Source organism: Macrotis lagotis, chromosome 5, assembly GCF_037893015.1.
Source record: "Macrotis lagotis isolate mMagLag1 chromosome 5, bilby.v1.9.chrom.fasta, whole genome shotgun sequence".
Taxonomy (NCBI): Eukaryota; Metazoa; Chordata; class Mammalia; order Peramelemorphia; family Peramelidae; genus Macrotis; species Macrotis lagotis.
In genome coordinates this window covers 98,718,277-98,737,633 of record NC_133662.1, presented here as the reverse complement: position 1 = coordinate 98,737,633, position 19,357 = coordinate 98,718,277, and the positions used below count along the sequence as shown (strand labels likewise).

Genomic DNA, 19,357 nt, shown 5'->3' with positions numbered 1-19,357 from the left:
CACTTGTGTCAGTTATGAAATACAATCATCAAAATACTAAGAATTCTTATTATAGACTATATTATCAGCTCCTTATTGGTATCATCATTTATCTCCATCTCTAAAACTTTCCAGTTGGCACAGTCATAAAAGTTTATTCATAGGCTCTAACTAGTTTTAGAAGACCTTTACTATTAGCTTCATTAAATGATCTAGAGTTGATTATAATTTGAAAAACTGACACTAAATTGTCCAAGGGACCTTTATTGAGAGTAGATGTAATATTCAATTATAGAAATTATAGAAACAATTTTTTTTACTTCAAGTTCTGTTTTTTACCTATTGCAGGTACAAAAGTCAAGAAATAAGCAGTTACGAGAAATGTTTCCAGATGGCTTTAGTATTCATCATGCTGGAATGCTTCGTCAGGATAGGAGTTTGGTTGAAAATTTGTTTTCTCATGGACATATCAAAGTTCTAGTTTGTACAGCTACATTAGCATGGGGTGTCAATCTCCCTGCTCATGCTGTTATCATTAAGGTAAGAGCTTATCCTTCTCACAGGGATGTGCATTTATTTTAAAATAGACCTATAAAACCATTCTCGTTGAAAAATATTGTGTTTTAGGTGTTCTGATTGACTTTAAATGATTTTTTTCCATTGAGAATCTAGCATGCATTATAAAAATTGAACATTACCATCAATTATATTAGGATTAGATAAAGTACACTTTTGAAATCTTACCATATTTGACCAATTTCAGCATTCAGCTCATCAGGATTATATTTGCATATGTTTATGTTAATTTTTATTAACTTTTTCTTTAACCAGGGAACACAAATCTATGCTGCAAAAAGAGGTTCTTTTGTTGACCTTGGAATTTTAGATGTCATGCAGATATTTGGTCGAGCTGGAAGACCTCAGTTTGATAAATTTGGGGAAGGAATAATCATAACAACTCATGATAAACTCAGCCATTACCTGACCCTACTTACGCAACAAAATCCAATTGAAAGCCAGTTTTTGGAAAGTCTTGCAGATAATCTGAATGCAGAGGTAAGATCTGTTTTTTTTTGAAAGGCAGTAGGGTTAAGTGACTTGCCCAAGGTCACACAGCTAGGTAATTATTTAAGTGTCTGAGGTCTGATTTGAACTCAGGTCCTCCTGACTCCAGGGCCAGTGCTCTATCCACTGTGCCACCTAGCTGCCCCAGAGGTAAGATCTGATTAATGATAACTTGTCATCTTAGATACCTTAGCTAGCTGAAAGACTTATATATTCTTGGGAAGAAGTCTGATAAAACAATAAAAAATAATGCTCATCTAGTCAGGCTTTTTCAAAATTGGCATCATATTTTTGTTGAAACTATGAATATCATTATTCAGAAAAGTATTATCATAACCTCTTATGATCTACATATATACATGTAGTATACAAGTGTTAAGTAATGATACTGTAAATTACAAAGAAGTTGCCTGAAAATGTAAGGTTTCTACATCTCTGTCTCCATCCTCTTTGATTTCCAGCAAACATTCCTCACATTCTTTTGGGATGGAAAAAAATTCTAGAGTTTCACATGCATATTCACAAAAAAAATTTAAAAATCAGTTTTCCATGAAGAAAATATTATTTGACATATAATGTTTTTTAATTATAAAATTATTAAATATGACTTCCAGCCAAGATAGTGGAGAGAAGTCAGGCACTGTGCTAAGATCTCCTAGTTTTCCCTCAGAAATAATGTGAAATAAACTTCTTAGCAGAAATTTGGTAAACAAAACCCAGAAAAAGAAGCTAGGAGAAGAACATTTACTTACAGGGACTGTCTCTGGGGAGCCTGCGTGAGCCAGGGGCAGAGAGCAGAGAACCAACCCTGGGGTGGCGGAGTGAGACTTGGAACTAACCTAAGATCAGCCACAGAGACGTCGGCTGTGGGAGTGGCAGTCTAGGGAGCCTCCAGCAGGGCTGAAGGGTGAGTTCCAGAATAAAGAGCTGCACAGTGCGGCTAGACATCTATCCGTTTTGCTTGGCTAATCGAGAGGACTGCGGGCTCCATACTTTCATTTCAGCTGAGTCCTCTTTCCAGGACAAACACAGTAATGGCCCTCACACCCCTCACCCCCACCCCCAAACTCAGGTATGGGCAGCAGAGCTCCCTTGGCTGAATAGGGAGATTAACATTTTCACACCAGGACACAGCCTGCATTTTTCAAGTATAATTCAGACCCTGCAGCTCCTCCCACCCCCTCTAGACTTAGGGAGAGGGCCTCAAATCAAGGTCACAGACACTCCAGAGAAAGCAACCAGTACCCCTACTGGCTGGCCCACTTGGAGTTACTAAACTCAGTGAGCAAAGCCTCTAGGGATCTCAACACCAAACCTCTGTGAACCAGCCGCTCCCCTTAACACAAGATCTTAGAAAAATTGAAGAAAAGCCAGTGGGGGGGGGTCACTACCCAGAAGGTAAAGATCCTAACTCAGATCTAGAACTTCTGAGGAAAATATGATTTGATCTCCAGCCCAGAAAGATTTCCTTGAAGAAATCAGGAAGGAGTTTAAAAATCAAGTGGAAAAATTAATACCTTGCAACAAGAAAACAAATCCTTGGAAAATAGAATTGGACAAATGTAAAAAGAAAATAATTCTCTCAAAACCTCAATTGGAAAAATAAAAAAAGAAAATAATTCTCTCAAATCCTCAATTAGACAAATGGAAGACTCCTTCAAAAACAGAATTGAACAATTGAAAAAGGACTTACAAAAGATAAATAAAGAAAATTCTTCTATTAAAAAACATGGAGTTCATGGAAACTAATGACTTCATGAGACAACAAGAATCTGTTAAACGAAACAAAAAAGTCGGGAAAATGGAAGAAAATGTAAAATACCTCTTCAGCAAAACCACTGACCTCGAGAATAGATCCAGGAGAGACAACATAAGAATCATTGGGCTCCCTGGAAGCATTGAAGAGAAAAAAAACCTGGACTCAAAATTATGGAATTTAGTGATGGAAAATTGCCTTGATATCATGGAACCAGAGGGCAAAATAGTTATTGAAAAAATACATCGATCCCTTCTGGAAAGGGATCCCAAATTGAAAACAACAAGAAATATTGTAGCCAAATTCCAGAACTATCAGATAAAAGAGAAAATCCTGCAAGCAGCTAGAAAGAAACAATTTAGATACCAAGTAGCCACAGTAAGGATTACACAGGACCTTGGTGCATCAATATTAAGGGATAGAAGGGCCTGGAATGTGATATCCTGAAGAAGAAGGGACATTTAATTAAATAGGAGACTTACAACTTTTCCTGATGAAAAGACTACAGCCAATTAGAAAATTTGGACTTCAAAAAGGAGACTCAAGAGACACATGAAAAGGTTAAAAGGGTAAAGAAAAAAATCTGCTATCCAGTAAGATGAAACTGACATATCCCCACCTGGGAGAAGGATTGTCATAACTCTTGAGAATTGTAATTCTGTTAGAGAGAATATATTTAGCCAAAAGTAATGGACACTCATGACTTATTCATGACTGATAGAATGATTTAAAAACATTATCTCCTTAAAAAGGGCAATAGTAAAGAGACTAAAGGATAGAGGAGATTGAATGGGGTAAATCATTACATGAAGAGGTACAGAGGATCATTGCAATAGAGGGGAAGAAGGGAGAAGGTTAGAACTGCCTGAATCTTAACTCTCATCAGATTTAGCTTAAAGTTAACATGTACACACTCAGTTAAGTTGAGAAATGTGTCTTACTTTTCAAGTATTAAGAGGGGAAAGGGGGAGGAGGGAGGAAAAGAAGAACTAACAGCAGGAAGGGAAGTAAGAAAGAGCAAAGGGAAAGGGAAAAGAAAGGGGAGGGTGTTGGACACAAGGGGGCAATCACACTGAAGGTGGCAGTATCCAGAAACAAAATATTGGGAAATATGGATAAAGTGAAAAAAGGGGGAAAAATACAAAGAGGGAAGATAGCACAGAGGGCAATACAGAGTTAGTAATTATAATTTTGAATGTGAATGGGATGAACTCTTCCATATAATGTAAGCAAATAGCAGAAAAAAATAACAGAATTCTATAATATGCTGCTTACAAGAAACTCATTTGAAGCAGAGAGATACATATAGAGTAAAGGTAAAAGGTTGGAGCAAAATATATTTTGCTTCATCTGAAGTGAAAAAAACAAGGGGTAACAATTCTTATCTCAGACAGAACAGCTGCAAAAATAAAACTCATTAAAAGAGATAAGGATGGGGCGGCTAGGTGCCACATTGGATAAAGCACCGGCCCTGGAGTCAGGAGTACCTTGGGTTCAAATCCGGTCTCAGGCACTTAATAATTACCTAGCTGTGTGGCCTTGGGCAAGCCACTTAACCCCATTTGCCTTGCAAAAAAAAACCTAAAAAAAAAAGATAAGGAAGGAAACTATGTCCTCCTAAATGGTACCATAGACAGTAATCAGTACTAAATATGTATGCATCAAGTGGTATAGCATCCAAATTCTTTTTTTTAGGGTTTTTTTTTTTGCAAGGCAAATGGGATTAAGTGGCTTGCCCAAGGCCACACAGCTAGGTAATTATTAAGTATCTGAGACCGGATTTGAACCCAGGTACTCCTGACTCCAGGGCCGGTGCTTTATTCACTACACCACCTAGCCGCCCCAGCATCCAAATTCTTAGAGGAGAAGTTGAATGAGTTACAGGAAGACATAGACAACAAAAGTCTACTGGTGCAAGACCTCAACCTCTCGCACTCATATTTAGATGGAAGTTAAGGAGGTAAATGGATTATTAGAAAACATAGACATGAAAGACCTTGGGAGAAAAAAGGATAGAAAGGAATATACGTTTTTTTTCCTGCTGTACATGTCTCTTAAACAAAAATTGACCACGGGGGCAATAAAATTTGATCAGGGCATAAAAACCTAGCAATGAAATGCAGAAATGTAAAAATAATGAATATATCCTTCTTAGATCATAATGCAATAAAAATCACAAGCAATAATGGGCCAGGGAAAGATAGATCTAAACCTGATTGGAAATTAAATAACCTCATTTTAAAGAACGAGTCCATCAAACAACAAATTATAGCAAGAATTAATGATTTCATCCTAGATGATGACAATAATGAGAAAACATACCAAAACTTATGGGATACAACCAAGGAAGTTGTCAGGGGATATATTATATCTTTAAATGCTTACATAAATAAATTGGAGAAAGAGTAAATCAATGTACTAAACATGCAACTAAAAAAAAAGAACAAATTAACCCCCATTAAATACCAAATTAGAAATCTAAAAATTAAAGGAGAATTTAATAAGCTTGAAAGCAAGAAAACTATTGAATTAATAAATAAAACCAAGAGTTGGTTTTATGAAAAAAAACCAATAAAAGTTAATTGACTTATTTATAGTTATACCTCTAGCAAGAAGCAATGTCTAGACCCAAACCAAGATCTCATAATTCCTATTCCTTAGCTTCTCAGTTGGTAGAAATAATATTTTATTTCTCCCCTTTTCATTATCCAGAAGCAAGAATTCCATTTTGAAGATAAAGACCATAAGCTATTATTTCTTACGTATTTTGGTAATAGATTAGACTTTCATCAGAAATATTTGTTAAAAAGATTTCCCCCCGTACAGCACATTCTACTCTTATTTTTGTTCATGCAGATTGTTTTTAATTTAATTTTATTAGTACTTATTTTAATCTTCATATTAATTTTAATCTTTTGGGATCTGTTCTGTATTTTAAATTACAATTATTTTTTAATGATGTGACTTATACTTAAGTCATATATCTTTTGGGAATTCTTCTGAAATATGGTATAATATGCTTGTCTAAATCAATTTTATGCCAGATTGCTTTTTTTTGTTTCCCCTAAAATTAATTATGTCATTTTTCTAGATCCAAAAAAATGATCCTCTGGTATTTTGATTGATATTACACTAAATCACTAAATTAATTTTTGGTATTACTGTCAGCTTTAGTATAGTGGCAGAAATCTGTCCTGAACAGAAACTTTTTGAATCAACTTTTGTAAAAATTGTTTAGTAAAAATTTGTTTCTGAGGTTTTGAGTTCTAACAATATCTTGTTAGGTTAGCTCCCATGTTTTATTTATATTTATTTATTTTGGATAGAATTTCTCTTTGTAGATCTTCCTCTTGCTTTTCTTAGTAAATCAGAGGAACCTCTTTTTTTTTTAAATATTCCTTTTATTGGTCTTTCTCAGTGAAAAAGTTGTACATGACTGGAAATACTTTTCATTTTTATTTCCTCCATGCCTTTCCATTGCCCTTTGGGCTTCCTTCAAGTATATTTCCTTAAGATTTGCAAGTCACTAATGTTAACCAAGCACAGAAATGACTTTAGTTGGAAAATGCATAACCTTGTCTAATAGAAAGTAGTGGTGGCCAGAGATCACATAAACATTCCAGAAAACACAATGGAAGGATAGCAGCATAGTGGCAGATAGAGGGATAAGATATACAAGAGGATGGATTGAGTGGGATGGGAGTATGGAATCAAGTAGATGGGACAGGAAAAGGGGTTTGTAATGTGACATCCTAGGGTTCAGAATCACTGGGATAGAGAAAGGATGAGACTGTAACCATATATTAACCACTGATGAATAAAGTCAGGAAGATTATCAGTGCCTGAAACAAAGTTCCTCAAAGGAGAGAGGTAATTAGACTTTTCAAGGCCCTCCCATGATGTTTACCCCTATGGCAGGTGGTAACATAGTCACCTGAGATGTAAGAGGCACCCTCCCCACCCTCATATCAGAAAGAAGCAAACAGGAATCAAAAGTGCACTTGGCCTGAAAATGGCCTTAAGAATAGTGAAGAAGACTCTATAGCAAAGAAAGAAACCAGAGAACTGAAGAATGGATCCATGTTGGTACAGGGGTCAAGGGAGAGGCCATGTGTAACATATTAGTCTAAAATCCTGGGCTACCTGCTAAGACTCAGGAAAAAAAGGCAGAGGCCATAGACTGACTGGACCTGGAACCTTATGAAATAGTGTTCCCTGGTAAATCACAAAAACATGTTCAAGTACTCTAACCAGGTAAGCATGGAAAAGATAGCTGACTTGGGTTCTACTCCCCCAAAAAGAACAGAAGAAACTGCTGAGGTGTGAATATCAAGTCTGATGATGATGATGAGATTTCTCAGTGATAATGAGGTTTCTGGGAACAGAGTGGAAAGATCCAAGCAAGTCAAAAGGAGTGCAATCCAGTGGGAAGTGAAGGGGAATTAAGAGTGTCCTTCCAGGGCACAGCTACATGGTGCAATGGATAGAGCCCCGGAAGGACTTGAGTGCAAAGTCGGCCTCAGACACATAATATTTACCTGGCTGTGTGATCTTGAGCAAGTCACTTAATCCCATTGCCTTAAATAAATTTAAAAAATTTTTAAAAGTTCCCCTGTACTCTCATGTGCACATACACATAGTCACAATTCCATAAACTTGAGTAATTTTTTTTTTTACTTCTTATAGGATCAGATATGACTTTTAAAACTACCTTATTCCCTGCTTCATACTCTGTAACCCATAACCACTATTCCTTATTACTATAATGCTCTCCCTGTTCTCTGGACTTTGCTGGCTTCCTTCAACTCTTAGTTAAAATCCTGTCTTTGGCAAAAAAAAAAAAAAAATTACTAGATATCCCTTTACGCTAGTGCTAGTCCTCTGAGTTTTATTATTTACCCAGTAGTTAGAATGTGTCTATGTATGTAGTTGTTTATATGTAATCTTCCCTATTAAGGGAAGACTAGTTTTACATTTTTTATCAGCTCTTAGCACAATATTTGTCACATAATAAACTATTAATAATTGCTTATTTATGACTGAAATTGGAAAGAACATACTGGATAGAAATGAAGTAGAACTTATTTTTCAGCATTTCTTCATAAATCTGTTGTCATCATTAGTAGCTGTAGAGCAATTGTGTTTAAACTTAACATTTTAATTCCTAATGGTTTTATAGGGCAATGACTCAGAAGAAAATAATATGAGGCAATGTGCCTTGGCTGACCAAGTATGTGACACAAAAGAAATATACTTTTTAAGGTATAGCTCAGAGATTAATTTTTAAGACTTTAATGAGATAAAGATATTAAAAGAATAGAAAATACTTTTATTATTATACCCAACCAAAGGGTAACGAGATCAAGAAGAAATTAACAACTCTCAATTCAGATGACTGTAAAATCTATAGTCTATCTATGTCATCTTTGATTTTTTAAAAAACTATAAGGAAAAAATCCAGATCACTCTTTGTTGCTATTAATAGAACTTGGTATGCCATTTTAGTTGAATCAAATTGCAAATGATACAAAATATCATGGGGAAATGGTGGTAGTAACCTATCGTACATACCAAAAGTTGCATAAAACATTCAGAATCCTAGTTATAGAGTTGAAAGAGACCATCTAGAACCAACCTAGACTTAAACAAGATATCCTGAACATTTATTGCATCAAATAAATAATTGAAACTTTGAAGGCAGGATTCTTTGTATTCCTCTTAAATCATTGAATAAGGACAAATTTATCAACCCATTACATGACTTTGTATTTTTCAAATTTCCTTAGCTTGTTAAGCAAGATCGACTGTTCATAAAAGAATCCTGAATCTGTTTGTTACACAAAATAACAAAACTCAAATGCCTAAGAGAGAATAAGTATGAAAAATAACTTTTAATGTTGTGGTCATTCTTTAGTATGGTTTATATATTTTCAGAAAATAGGTAAAGATAGATTCAAAGAATACATTTTTGAAATAAAAGAGAAGAAAATGTAACTGTCTAAAAACTGATTATTTATTTGAAAAACCAAAGTAAACAAAAATAAAGCATTCATTTTTAATTCAACTACAATAGAATCAAATAAAGTTGTTTAGTCAGTAGAGTCTTTAAGGGAAAAATCATCATTGTTTAATATTTAGTGTACCCTATGTACACAAATGTTTGATCCCTATCTTTTAGGATTTTTTAATTTTTATTTATTTGTGAGGCAGTAGGGATTAAATGATTTTCCCAGGGTCATACAAGCTAGTGAGTGCCAAATAAAAATCATTTAAAAAAAATCTGTCATTAGATTTCCTTAGCCTTCTAAATGCTGTCACTTTTAAGCATTGTAACCCAACATTCCTACAAACCAAGATAAAAGACCATTAGGAAAATATTGTATATATTTGATAGTACCAATATGGAGAAGACAAATTTAAGCTAAACTGTGTCAACGGGGGGCTAGAGGGTAGCATTAAGTGGAATGGATGATCAGCACTTTTTCTTTTATATATCATGGACTGTGTAATAAAGGAAGAAAGAGATAAAACATCTTCCAGACTTGGGGGGGGGGGTTGTATTTATTAGATTTAATTGAAGGCATCATGAAATTCTACCTTACTCCTGTCTAACCCCACCTCTCCATGTTACTTACATTATCTTTTCAAGGATTGAACCCTCAAGAGGGGAAAAATACTTTGAGAAATGATTTTTTACAAGTCAAATCACTTTTGACAGCTGCTGAGTTCTCCTGTTTTTCTGTTTTGAAACTTAGAATTCTAAAAATCCTGAAAGTAATTTTTTGAGTAGACTGGAGAGTACTAGATAAATTTATGATGTCTCTTTTTAAAAAATTTAAAACCCATTTTTTAATGCATTTTAAAATTAAATATGAATTATAAAGTATAGCACATTTGATTTTTGACAAAATATCTATTATCCTATTTTATTTAACAAGGTAATGAATTATCACTTACCTAAGTTTCATTATAGGAAGGTATTGTAAAATTAGATTTTCATCAGACAAATGATTTTCAGAAACTGCTTACCTTCAGCAACAATTTAGAAGTAGTTATTGATTTTTATCACTAGGTGGCGATCCAGGATTGGTATCTAAAGCTGCACTTTTATTACTGGGCAGATATTGTAAATATCCAGAAGTCCCTTTTGCAAAACTCTGCTAATTGTAGTCCATTTCCCTGTTCTTTTATCATTCTGACTTGGAACTGTATTTTTCTAAATTCTTTTATCTTTTTTTTTTCTTACTAAAGGCAAAGTAATTTTTTGTTGTTCATAAAGTTACTTTTAAAGTGGTTTATTGTTTCAAAAATATCTTATTATATTCCATGATAAGAAAATATTTCATAACTTTAGTACATTTGCAAAAGAATTTAAGAAAACATCTAATCTTTAAATCTTGCCTTCAAACTGACTTCCCTTAAAACAATCTAGTCTGTACTATTATTTAAGATCTCTAGGGAATGAAATTGTAAAGCTTTTCTTGTTGTAACCCATTATAGGATTTAATACCCCCTTATTGTAAGGAAATCCTTAAGAGAATAAAAATTACAAATTATCCTTCCATTTTATCAAATTTGATGCAAATGAGTATTTCTTATTCCTGGTTTTGAAATCACATTTTTTTTTGCAGTGAATAAACGTGTCTGTGTCTGTGTGTCTGTGTGTGTGTGTGTGTGTGTGTGTGTGTGTGTGTAATGTCTTTTTTTTCTAATTTTTCCTGCCATTTCTCTTAATCCCTTTCACTTGTGAACAGCGGTGAAAGATTTTTAATATCATTGATGTCATCACATAACTCTTATTCACATAGTTAAATAATGGTATTTATTTTACTTTTTCTTTTGTGATTATTTTAGGAATTAGATGTAAAAAGGATTGAGATACTGGAATGTGACCTTTGTCCTATCTATAATTTTTTGTTAATATTATTTTAGATATACATTCTTTTGGATATTTGGAAAAATGTATTATGAACATCAGTGAGTGGTCATAAAATATTTACAAGTTTGATGGGGTAATTTTTGTTATTGAAGGATCAAGTTATTGAATGAGAACACTATATACATTGTATGTGCATTTTTAAAAAATTTACATGGAATACCTCAATTAAAGGAAAAGTGACTCCTTACATATCTGTTGTCTTTTTGTACTATTCCTATCATAATTATTTTGTTACTATAATTTTTCTGTTTTCTAACACTTATATTGTCTAAAATATATTTCTACCTATTTTGGAGTTGTCAAAATTGATCATTTCGTCCTTCTCTCATTTACCTTTTTTAATGTCATTATCTCTCATGAAATTATTTTTATTAAGCAGCATAATGGTATAGAGGATTTAGAGATAGCCTTGGAATCAAGAAGACTTAATTCAAGGCCAATCTCCAGGCAGTACTTTAAGACTAACTTCCAAAACAGTTGTTCTGAACTGATAGAATTTACATACACCTATGAAATCACAAATCCAGGCCTAAAAAAAGGTTTTTGTGAATTACAAAAAATATGTGAAGTATAAAACATTGATTTAGAACTAATATGATAAATCAGGAACTAGATTTTATTTCAGATTGACAATTAAGAATAAACATGAAATTTAAAAATTGATTTTATTTGAAATGCATATTTTTCCTCATAAATGTTATAATCAACTACAAAAACTGAAGATAAATATACATTTCCATTCTGATACAATTTAGAGATACTATCTATATTTAGTGAAAAGAAGTATTCCAAATAAAACCAGTGTATGTGATTATCCCAATAAATTATCTAGAGAAATGTTACGATTTCAAAGTATTTTGCTCAATTTTTTATTATGAAGCTTTTATATAATATTATAAAAGGTGAAGTTCACTTGGGAAAATATTAACTAAATATAGGATCAAAGATTAAGACTCAAAGTGCAAATAATAAGTCAGCTAGTCCTATGTTCTAATTTAATAGAAGAAGAATGTTTTATATAAAGCAACTTGCCCATGGTTGTGTAGTAGAAGTGGCAGAATTGAGTTTTTTGAACCCAGGCCCTTGGATTCCAGTCACTATTCTTTCATTTTGAAAACCTCATTCACATTATTGCTTTTTCAAATTAAGTTGGAGTTTCTTTTCAGTAGTAATAAAAAAATGCCTATAAATTGTTTACTTTTTTAAAAGTATAGATTAATTAAACCCTTTGCTTATGAATAAATATTCTTGATTTTATGCTTTTAACATGTTTAATTTTTATCATATTTGCATTTGCAGATTGCTCTGGGAACAGTTACTAATGTGGAAGAAGCAGTGAAGTGGATAAGTTACACTTATCTTTATGTACGGATGAGAGCAAATCCATTAGTATATGGCATCAGTCACAAATCCTATCAGGTATAAATTTTTTTTTTTTACATCAGATCTGCTTTCTGGTTCTGTAATCTGTTCATGATATGAGACTAAATATTTGCTATTGCTTCTTTATCTGACAACAGTTATGTGTATGAAGGAAAGATTTTTTTTATCTTTATTAAGAAGTACAAAGGAAAATCAGTTTTACTATCTATAGTCTTGTTCATTTTCAAAAGTTTTACCACCATACTGCTAAATAAGTTTATTAACAATCATCAAGTTAGCTATTATGTTTTATTTCCACAATTTAAAATTTATTATGGTTTCCCTCTACTTACTAGAATTTCAGTTTCTGAAATATCAAAATAGAAAAGCTAGCAAAGCTTTGCAAAAAAAATAGATATGTGCTTCATATACATATTCATAATTAATAGGTAGTAGATAATAAGGCTTCAGTTTTCTAAGTTTAAGAATTTAGATCAAGTTTGTTTTTTAACATTTTATTGTATGGTTAGATGTGAGTAGTATGTATTAGTATTGTTTTGTCTATGTGATTAGTTGTGAATAGGAAATTGTTCTTTAGAATGATATTTTTAGATACTCTCTGTTAGAGATAAAATTTAGTTTCTTTCTAATAATGAATTATTTTATACTCATTAACCAGCTATTGATGGCTAAGACCCAACTTAGCTGACACTGGGAATGCTTTGAATATAATTCATCTAATTTTCTTTAAAAGCATTTAAAAAACTTTCTATGTTCATATGCTTTTTCACTAGATATATTTTTGTACTGCAAACAAACTCTGCAATCATTTTTCCATTCATTATAATTTGCAGCATTCCCATGAGGTAAATTTGCAGATGATAAAATTGAGGTGCAAATGAGAAACAAACAAATTAAAGGCTACAAACTAGATCCAGGAAATTTTTATAATTTATAATTATTCTTGATGGTGCCAAGATCACAATTCTTTGTTTGAAACCTAAATCAAATTTCAAATGGATCTTTCATTTTACATACATTTTGTAGAGCATCCTAAAGACTGATTCAACATTTCTCAAGTTATATATAACTTGAGACTTAGAGAGGAAGTAACTTGACAGGAGTCAGGACTCAAATCTACATTTTTTAATTCCAAGTCCATTTATCTTTCCTATATACTCTGTTGCCCTCTTACCTCAATTTGCCATTGATCTGATAGCTACATCTAGTGGCCTTTTCTCAATCCTGGTTTTTCCTGAGTTTTTGGCAAGAGTGGACAGATACTGTTAATTTCTTTTTCCTTTTGGATCCTCACTCCACTTTAAGATTTCATGACCCTGCTCTTTCCTGTTTCTCTTTTCTGTCCGTCTTCTTTGTCTCCTTTGCTGGTTCTTCATGTCTTGTCTACAAACCATAGGTGTCCTTTGAGACTGTCCTAGATCAGTCAGTCAGTCACCAAACATTCACAAAGTACCAACATTGTGCCAGCTCTATGCTAAGTATTAGGGGTATAAAGAAAAATAAAGATGCCCCATGACCTCAGGAGCTCACAGTCTTACATCTCTCTCTCTTTTCCCTACACTGTCACATTTGGTAATATCATCAGGTCTCAAAAGTTCAATTATTACCTGTAGGCAGTCTTTCCAGATCTGCATTTTCAACCAGCCCTGTTCTGTCTCCTACATTTCATCAACTTCTTTTTTGAACATCTCAAACTGCATGTCTAATAGGCATCTCAGATATAAATCCATCCAAAATAATACTAATTATTCTCTCAAATTCTTTCCTTCTTCCAAATGTAACTATTACTTTTAAGGGCATCACCATTCTCTCACTCATCCAAACTCACAACCTCTGTCAACCTCAAAGTCTCACTCACATTTACCCAATCCATGTCTTCCCATGTCCTGTTGTCTCAACTCACACAGCCATAACCCTGATTTAGATCCTTGTCACCCTGAATCCTAGACTACTAACTGCTGAGGTGATTTTTCTACTGACCATTACCTACCTTTTTAACATCTCTCCCTCCCCCAACCATCCCCATATAACCAATCTGTGATATAGAGTAGGCCCCACCTCTAGGATTTGTCATTAAATCCTTTTAAAAACCTAATTCCTCATTACCTCTCTACACGTTAATACTTTTTACATGTTATACTATCTAGCCACATTGAATTACTATCGTTCCTCACAAGAAACCACATCTCCTAGGTCTGAATTTCTACTTCCTGAACTCTAATCCTGAAATGCTCTGCCTCCTCATCTCCACCTCTTAGTTTTCCTGACTTCTTCCCTTTTTTAGAGATTTCTTAAAATGTTGTATTTTATAAACCTGAAGCAGTAAATGTCCTTGTTTTAAACTCAGTTTACAAGTGATATGCCAATTACACACAAATACCAGGGTCATTATTTTCTCTAAGCCCCATATTTATGTCTTTCTCTCTATTCCTTCCTCTCCCTCTTCTGTGTCGCATTTCCTCTCTCTTCTCCTTTCTTGCTCTTCTCCCCTTTTCCTCTGTTTTTCTCTGTTGCTCTCCGTGTCTGCCTGCCTACCTGTCCATCTGTCTGTCTCTCTCTCTGTCTCTCTCACAGACACAGACAAACTCACACATAGACACATACACACACACACACACACACACACAGACAAACTAAATGTCAGTGAGAAAAATCTCTATAAATTAGCAATTAGACAAGAACAAATCAGAGACTGATCACTGATTGTTCTGAGCTCCACCATGTAATATATATTTTATTTTTAAATCTGTTCCTAAATTCTACAGTTTTGGTTTAAGTTTTAAAGAATAAAAGACAGATTTATTTATGTATAGTATCTCACTTCATCCTTAGTCATTTAAAGCAGTTAGTTCATACAATAGAGCATTGGTTCTGGAGTCAGGAAGATCTGAATTCTAATCCTCCTCAGACACTGACTGTCTCTGTGATCCTAGGTAAGATACAGAACATCTCTCTGCTTTAGTGTCCTTCTCTGTAAAATAAAGATAATAAGAGCATCTACGTCCCACCATTGTTGAGAAGATCATGTTACTTAATATTTGTAGAGTTTTGGGAAACTTTAATGTGTTATGTAAATGCTAGCTGGTGGTGGTGGTAGTAGTAATAGTAGATAGTAGTCATAATAATAGCAACAGTAATAGTAGTAGAAGTAGTAGTAGTAGTAGTAGTAGTAGTAGTAGTAGTAGTAGTAGTAGTAGTAGTAGTAGACTGCCCTAGAGCATAGGTTCTGGAGTCAGAAATACCTTAGTTCAAATCAGCCATATATTCCAATTAGCTTAGTGATCCTAGACAAGACATTTAATCCAGTTTCTTCATCTTGAAAATAGTAATAATTACAATACGTACCTCACAGAGTTGTGAAGATCAAATGAGGTAATATTTGTTAAGTGCTTAAAAGTGTTGTATAGCTGTCTATTCAGTTAAGGGTATCCAATGGCAATTGGGAGAAATGATGAAAAAATATATTGTCATAGTTTGGAGAAGTAAAATAACAAATTCATTTTCTTAAGACTTGAATTAATACTATGGAGGCTTGACCTTAGGAGGCTATCTTCTTTTGCTTCTCCCAATGAGAGAAATAATATTAAAATTTTAAAAAATTCTTCTTTGGTTAAATGGTAGAGAAAAATGCAAATTATTTTCTGTTCAATTCCACAAATATTCATTAAATTATTTATGTAAGGTATCATGTTCATATATATATTATATATATATAATATATATATGAATAAATTGAAAACTGTCCAGTGACACAGGTTAATCATTTATTTGCCAAATTTTAATTTTATATTTTAAGGATTATTATACCCAGTCATAATATACAAATGAATAATTTCTCTGAATTTACAGTTTTTTTTATATTTCAGAATTATAGTTTAATAATGACTAATTTTTTAATGATAAATGTAGCTATAAATCATAAAACAAATTTCTTAAGTAATGGTTAAGAAAATGGTAAGAAAAGTTCTAATTTTCTAAGTATGAGTAACAAAATTATTTAAATATTATAATTACCTGTTTGAAAATTGTAGTCCAATAAAAATGACATTTCATCATTTAGTATGCATGTTTTTCTTCTGTAGATGGACCCAACATTAGAGAAACATCGAGAACAGTTAGTCATTGAAGTTGGACGAAAGCTAGATAAAGCCCGCATGATTCGTTTTGAAGAACGGACTGGATATTTTTCTTCAACAGATTTGGGCAGGACTGCCAGCCATTACTATATCAAATACAACACCATTGAGGTACTGCCCTGAGTAGAGTAAACAAAATTTCAGTAATAAATTTATTAATTACCTGCCCCTTTTTCCTATATTTCCCTATTAAAGAGTAAAAATTGAAATAAATATTTTTCAGAAATTTTTTTGGTACCAGATTTCTTTATTATAGGGAACTCCCAATAAGAAAATTCATTCTGACAATGCCACTTCTGCTTAAAGTCTTATAGAGTTGCCTAGGGCCTATGTGATGTGGGGTTATTTACCCTGAGTGCTAGAGTCCTTCTATGCTAAGACAGAACTTTAATCTCAGTCTAGCTCACTTCAAGGGCAACTTTTTATCTACTGCACTAGTCTGTGCACTAGCCTTCAAGGATAGCTAGATGGCATAGTGGATAAAGCACTGTTCTTTGAGTCAGAAGGATGGGAGTTCAAATCTAGTCTCATATATTTACTGGCTATGTCACCTTGAGCAAGTCAACTTAACCCTGATTGCCTCACATCCAAGGCCATCTCCAGTCATCCTGATTCCTATCTGGTTATTGGACCCAGATGACTCTGGCAGAGAAAGTGTAACTGGTGACTCATCAGAGCACCCCATCACTCACATCCAATTCACGTGCCTGTCATAGGATCACCTCCCCTGATATTATGGTCTTCTTGAAGAAGGAAGGACAAACATTATTACTAATCTGTCAGCATCCCTTAATGTGAGGTTGTAAGCGTACATGCAAGTCCTGAGAAGTTCTATGCAACTGGTAAAGCTTCATGGTCTGGCAGTAGACCATGTCACCTTGCTAAGACACTAATCCAGCAAGGATTGTAGGAGTACAGTATATCACTAGAAGGCTAGCTGCTTAGTGATATTTTTGGCTAGGAGTTTCATGTACTACCTCAAGTACCAATCAGAGAAATTTTTACACTTGAGGTCTAAAAGAGATAGAGGAAAATTAGTGTTAGATGGGAAGAGAGTAACCATAGTTTGAATACCTCTGGTCAAGTCTGTTGAGTGTTAGTAGGGAATCTGTATGCAAGAGGCTGAGAGCTGTAGTTAAATCAATTGCTGGTCATAGTTCAGATAGGTAATATGCTAAATAACCCTAAACACAGGATAGTAACTGTTTAGCTTAAGTCAAGCTATGTTTGTCGTGTTTGTGTGTGTGTCTGTGTCTGTGTCTGTGTCTGTGTCTGTGTCTGTGTCAGTGTGTGTCCAGACATAAAAACTCTGATAGATATTGAATCATTTAAATTACTATATGGGACTTTCTTTTAAAAATAATAAATAAATATTAAACTTACTTTGATAGACCTTCAATGAACTCTTTGATGCTCATAAAACAGAAGGAGATATCCTTGCTATAGTATCTAAAGCTGAAGAATTTGAACAAATTAAGGTAAGATTATTTGTAGTTGTAACCACTTACATATCTTAACAGATACCTTTAAAAAATACTACACCACTCTATAGAATTCTCATCCTAGGAAAATAGAAACTGAATAGAATGTATTATTTCAGAATATGGGAAATTTCTTCAATCAAACAAAATTATAATACCAGATTTTGTATCGTACATTATATACTAGGGCTTTCCATAATATGGCCTGCATTGTATTGTTATTTAATTGTATTGTATTATTATTTATTCTTTTTAATAGTGAAAACTTTAATACCATGAATCATTAGGACTGTCCATAATGTGGCCTGCTTTGTGTTGTTATTTAATTGTATTGTTATTTATTCTTATTAATAGTGAAAACTTTAATATCATGAATCATTAGTACTTTACAGTCTTGAGGTATGAATATATTATGCAATATGAAAAATACATGAGTATAATGAATGCATTCACTGTTAATTCAAGATTGCCCTAATCTAGATGGACAGAGGTTTTACTCTGGTCAAGTAAAAAAATGAAATCTCATCAGTTGGAGGATGGTGAGGTCAGAAGATTCAATTTTTGTGGCATATCAAATTTTTGTATGTCAATGGCAACCTTAATATTAGTGATAAATAATAATGTCATTTTATGAATATTAAGACCATTTCATATGACATTTTATAGCAATAGTGTAGGGGGAGGGTTATTTTGATTAAAAATAGGAAACATTTATAGCAAAGTAGATAATTTTTTCAAAAATAATTTTTGAGTGACTTCTTAAAAGTCAGCCCTTATTTATTCTTTTAAGATTTTTCCCCCCCCTTAGGTCAGAGAAGAGGAAATAGAAGAGTTAGATGTTTTATTGAACAATTTCTGTGAACTCTCTGCCCCTGGAGGTGTAGAAAATAGTTATGGAAAAATAAATATCCTTCTTCAAACATATATAAGCCGAGGAGAGATGGATAGTTTCTCCCTGATATCAGATTCTGCATATGTTGCACAGGTAAGTAACCATTATTCTTTTTCTTTCTCATTCTCAGTGTTTCCTATATAATTAACATTCATTATATATATACTACTGTGAGAAACTTTTATTAACTGAAATAAGTACATTTCATTAAATTCAATTGTCATTTAAGAAATTAACTTAAACTACCCTTTTTTATTTTCTAGGTTTGTGAGGATTATTAGTTTAAAATATTTCTAATGACCATGTTTTTTACTTAACAAAAGAATATAATGACTTAATATGATTATCATTTTGTTTTACTCATTTTCTTATTTATATTAGGAGTTTAGAATGCAAAGTCCCTTAGAAAGCTGGAAACTTTTTTTTTAATCTACATTGTGCAACACATATTCCTACTTAGGAACTATCTAAATTTAATAAATATCTCTTGTACCAATTTCATTTCAAATGTGATGACACTCAAACTCTTGACAAACAATCCTTTCACTGATCCCTTAGATTATATAATATTGAGAACTTCAAGGAAAATATTTCCCTCAACCATGAAGCTCAATGAATTTGTAATATTTGGTAAAATGATGTCTTAAACTCTCTGGTAATTCTATTTGGATCTACTTTCATGAGAGCAATGCAGGTCATTTTGTTTAAAATCTTTTTCATTTAAAT

At 33.1% G+C, this 19,357-nt stretch overlaps 1 protein-coding gene across 5 annotated transcripts in view; it reads left to right on the top strand.

Annotated features, from left to right (window-relative positions):
* Positions 1-19,357, top strand: part of ASCC3 (activating signal cointegrator 1 complex subunit 3) — a 379,520-nt gene that overhangs the window by 178,147 nt on the left and 182,016 nt on the right. For 4 of the 5 annotated variants that reach the window (XM_074187242.1, XM_074187239.1, XM_074187240.1 and 1 more), the window contains 6 exons: positions 328-519; positions 811-1,035; positions 12,039-12,158; positions 16,205-16,369; positions 17,650-17,736; positions 18,548-18,724. In XM_074187242.1, the coding sequence (XP_074043343.1) occupies positions 328-519; positions 811-1,035; positions 12,039-12,158; positions 16,205-16,369; positions 17,650-17,736; positions 18,548-18,724 (966 nt within the window). Of the gene's footprint in view, positions 1-327; positions 520-810; positions 1,036-12,038; positions 12,159-16,204; positions 16,370-17,649; positions 17,737-18,529; positions 18,725-19,357 lie in introns of those variants that run through there. The other variant, XM_074187243.1, reaches the window with a different exon arrangement.